This window comes from Echinops telfairi, unplaced genomic scaffold (assembly GCF_000313985.2).
Source record: "Echinops telfairi isolate 266 unplaced genomic scaffold, ASM31398v2 ScPeMD7_23;HRSCAF=83, whole genome shotgun sequence".
NCBI classification, from domain to species: Eukaryota; Metazoa; Chordata; class Mammalia; order Afrosoricida; family Tenrecidae; genus Echinops; species Echinops telfairi.
In genome coordinates this window covers 13471465-13473816 of record NW_022103920.1, presented here as the reverse complement: position 1 = coordinate 13473816, position 2352 = coordinate 13471465, and the positions used below count along the sequence as shown (strand labels likewise).

Sequence of the window (2352 nt, the reverse complement as noted above, 5' to 3'; positions counted from 1 at the left end):
CCCAGAGGAAGCTCCCTCAGGTTGGGGCTGGTGGCCTGGGTCTCATGTCCCACTCCAAGGCTCATTACCAAAAGCCCACTTGTCCCCTGCAGTGCCCACACTATCCTCCCCACTTCTGAGGATAGCAGGGAGCCAGCACCACCGGGACCACAGACGGCGACTACCCAGGCCCTGGGACCGGCCACTGGTTCAGGGGCCCCAGTCCCAGGCCGCTCTGACAGGGCCTGGGAGAGCAGAGAGGGGCCCAGTGGTAACACTTGAACTGCACAGCGGAGGCCCAGAAAGCTCCGTGGGGCCACTGAAGGGAACGCCAAGCGGATGTCAGCTCTCTACATGGACAGAGAGGGGCCCTGCAGTCCCTGGGTGCCCGGTGTTCAGTCCCAGAAAATCACCCACAGTCAAGCCAGTCCAGGATTTGCTCTCCGTTGGGCCTTCCGGTGGACACCTTCTCAGTATGACTTTCCCATCCTGACCCATCAGCACCCAGACTGCCGTCTCCTGATATTTTTCAGGGAACTTAGCAACTTACGGAGGAAGCAAAAGAAGAAGAGAAGGGAGAGACCTTTACAAACGACAGTGGGAAGATTGAGGAGGCTGGTGGGAGCTGAGGGATCTCAGGGAAGGGGTGAAGGGCAGAGAAGAGGAGGAGGAGGAAGCGGCCCCGTGGAGGGTGCCGCCCACCCTTGGGTACTCACCTGTTGTGGAGCACACACCAGCCACAGTGGGGGTCCCCGGAGCCCAGGCACTCGCTGCAGCTCCGGTACTGACTGCAGGACTCCACAGGGACTCGGGTCAGCTAGGACAGGGGGACAAGGGAGAGAGTGGTCATGGCTCTGAAGAACAGCCAGGAAGTGTCACCAACAAGCTGTGTCACTCGGCTAGGGCTGCTGTAGGAATGCCACAAGTGGGTGGCCTCAGCATAGGGACATGACTTCTCTGTAGGATAGGGCTCTTTCTAACCGCTCTGGGGGAAGTCCTCCTGCGGGCTTCCAGAGCTTCGGTGCTCTCTTCGGTTGCTTGGGGGTTCCTGGGTGGCGTCTTTCTCCCCGCCCACCCTCCCACCACCTTCACCCACCACCACCACCACCACCATTTGCAATTGCTCTTCTCTGTCAAGTTGATGGTTTTCTGTCTGAAAATCCACCCCGGGTGAGACATCTCTACAACACGACCTCGTCAGTGGACCCATCTTGAAGGTACCATGCATGGCCAGAAGAACACATAAACCCGTCCTGGAAGGGGTCCAGTTTATCCGAATAAACAAGGCATAAACCGGTCCTGGAAGGGGTCCGGCCAGCATGCACCTCAGAGGCTGGGACAGTGAGGCTTCCTCTCATCTACTTTGGACATGTCATCAGGAGGGACCGGTCCCTGGAAAAGGACCTATGCTTGGTCAAGTCAGGGGTTAGTGGATCAGAGCAGGACCTTCCATGAGGCGGACGGACACCCTGACTGTCACCAGGGGCTCAGCCGGAGCAGCAATGGTGAGGATGGTGCAGGCCCAGCCAGCGGCTTGTTCGGTTGCACGTGAGGTCAGCCGGAGTCAGAGCTGACGTGAGGGCATCCAACAACAACCAGACAATGGAGAGAATCTGCTTTCCGGGCATCCAACAACAACCAGACAATGGAGAGAATCTGCTTTCCGAAGGGCAGACCGCGCGCCCACAGGATTAGGGGTTTAGGAGTCTAGCACTTAATTCACCCCTGCCACGGGCGCTCCTCTAGATGTTCTTTACAAAATGAAGGAGGGTGCGGATGCTGACAGCCTCAGGATCTAATGACACCTGGGAGATGCTACTGGAGCAGGTGAATACCTAGGACACGAGGGATGCTAGCCACGTTGCTTAGGGGCCCAGGGGCCCAAGACTCCTTGGATTCACACTTGCTGGTTCCAGGTGCTATTCTCTAGCGCGCACTCAAATATCCCAGTCCCCAACCCCAAAATATCTCCACTGACATCCAATGTGTCACACGTTTGCTTCTTAAAAATACAACCAGCCGACAGGCGCGTCCTCCCCAAGCCTGGTTTCTCTTTCATCAAGGGGTGCTCTGCTGACCCCCGGTCCTTCGGCAGGTCTCACCCTCCTCGCGGCTCCAGAGAGCCTGCCCTGAGCTTTCCTTCTCCTTGTCCTTGTTCACAAAGTGTCAGAGACTGGCGCAGTCCCTGTCCCTTGCCCACTCTGCTCTGGCCCGGCCAGCTGGCCAGTTGCTTTGGGAAAGTTTGCACTCTGATACCCTCAAAGAGGCCCTGCTGTGATTCTGCCTTCTGCCCACACCCTTGACCTCGACCCAGGCTTCCCCTGCAAGCCCAAACTTGATGCGCGATTTCACCATGCGTGTGTGAACGGGAAA

General features: G+C 57.8%; 1 protein-coding gene across 1 annotated transcript in view; it reads right to left on the bottom strand.

The window, feature by feature from the left end:
* Positions 1-2352, bottom strand: part of PLXNA4 (plexin A4) — a 387926-nt gene that overhangs the window by 114888 nt on the left and 270686 nt on the right. Inside the window, exon 4 of the mRNA XM_045288925.1 lies at positions 696-796. Within this exon, the coding sequence (XP_045144860.1) occupies positions 696-796 (101 nt within the window). The remainder of the gene's footprint in view (positions 1-695; positions 797-2352) is intronic.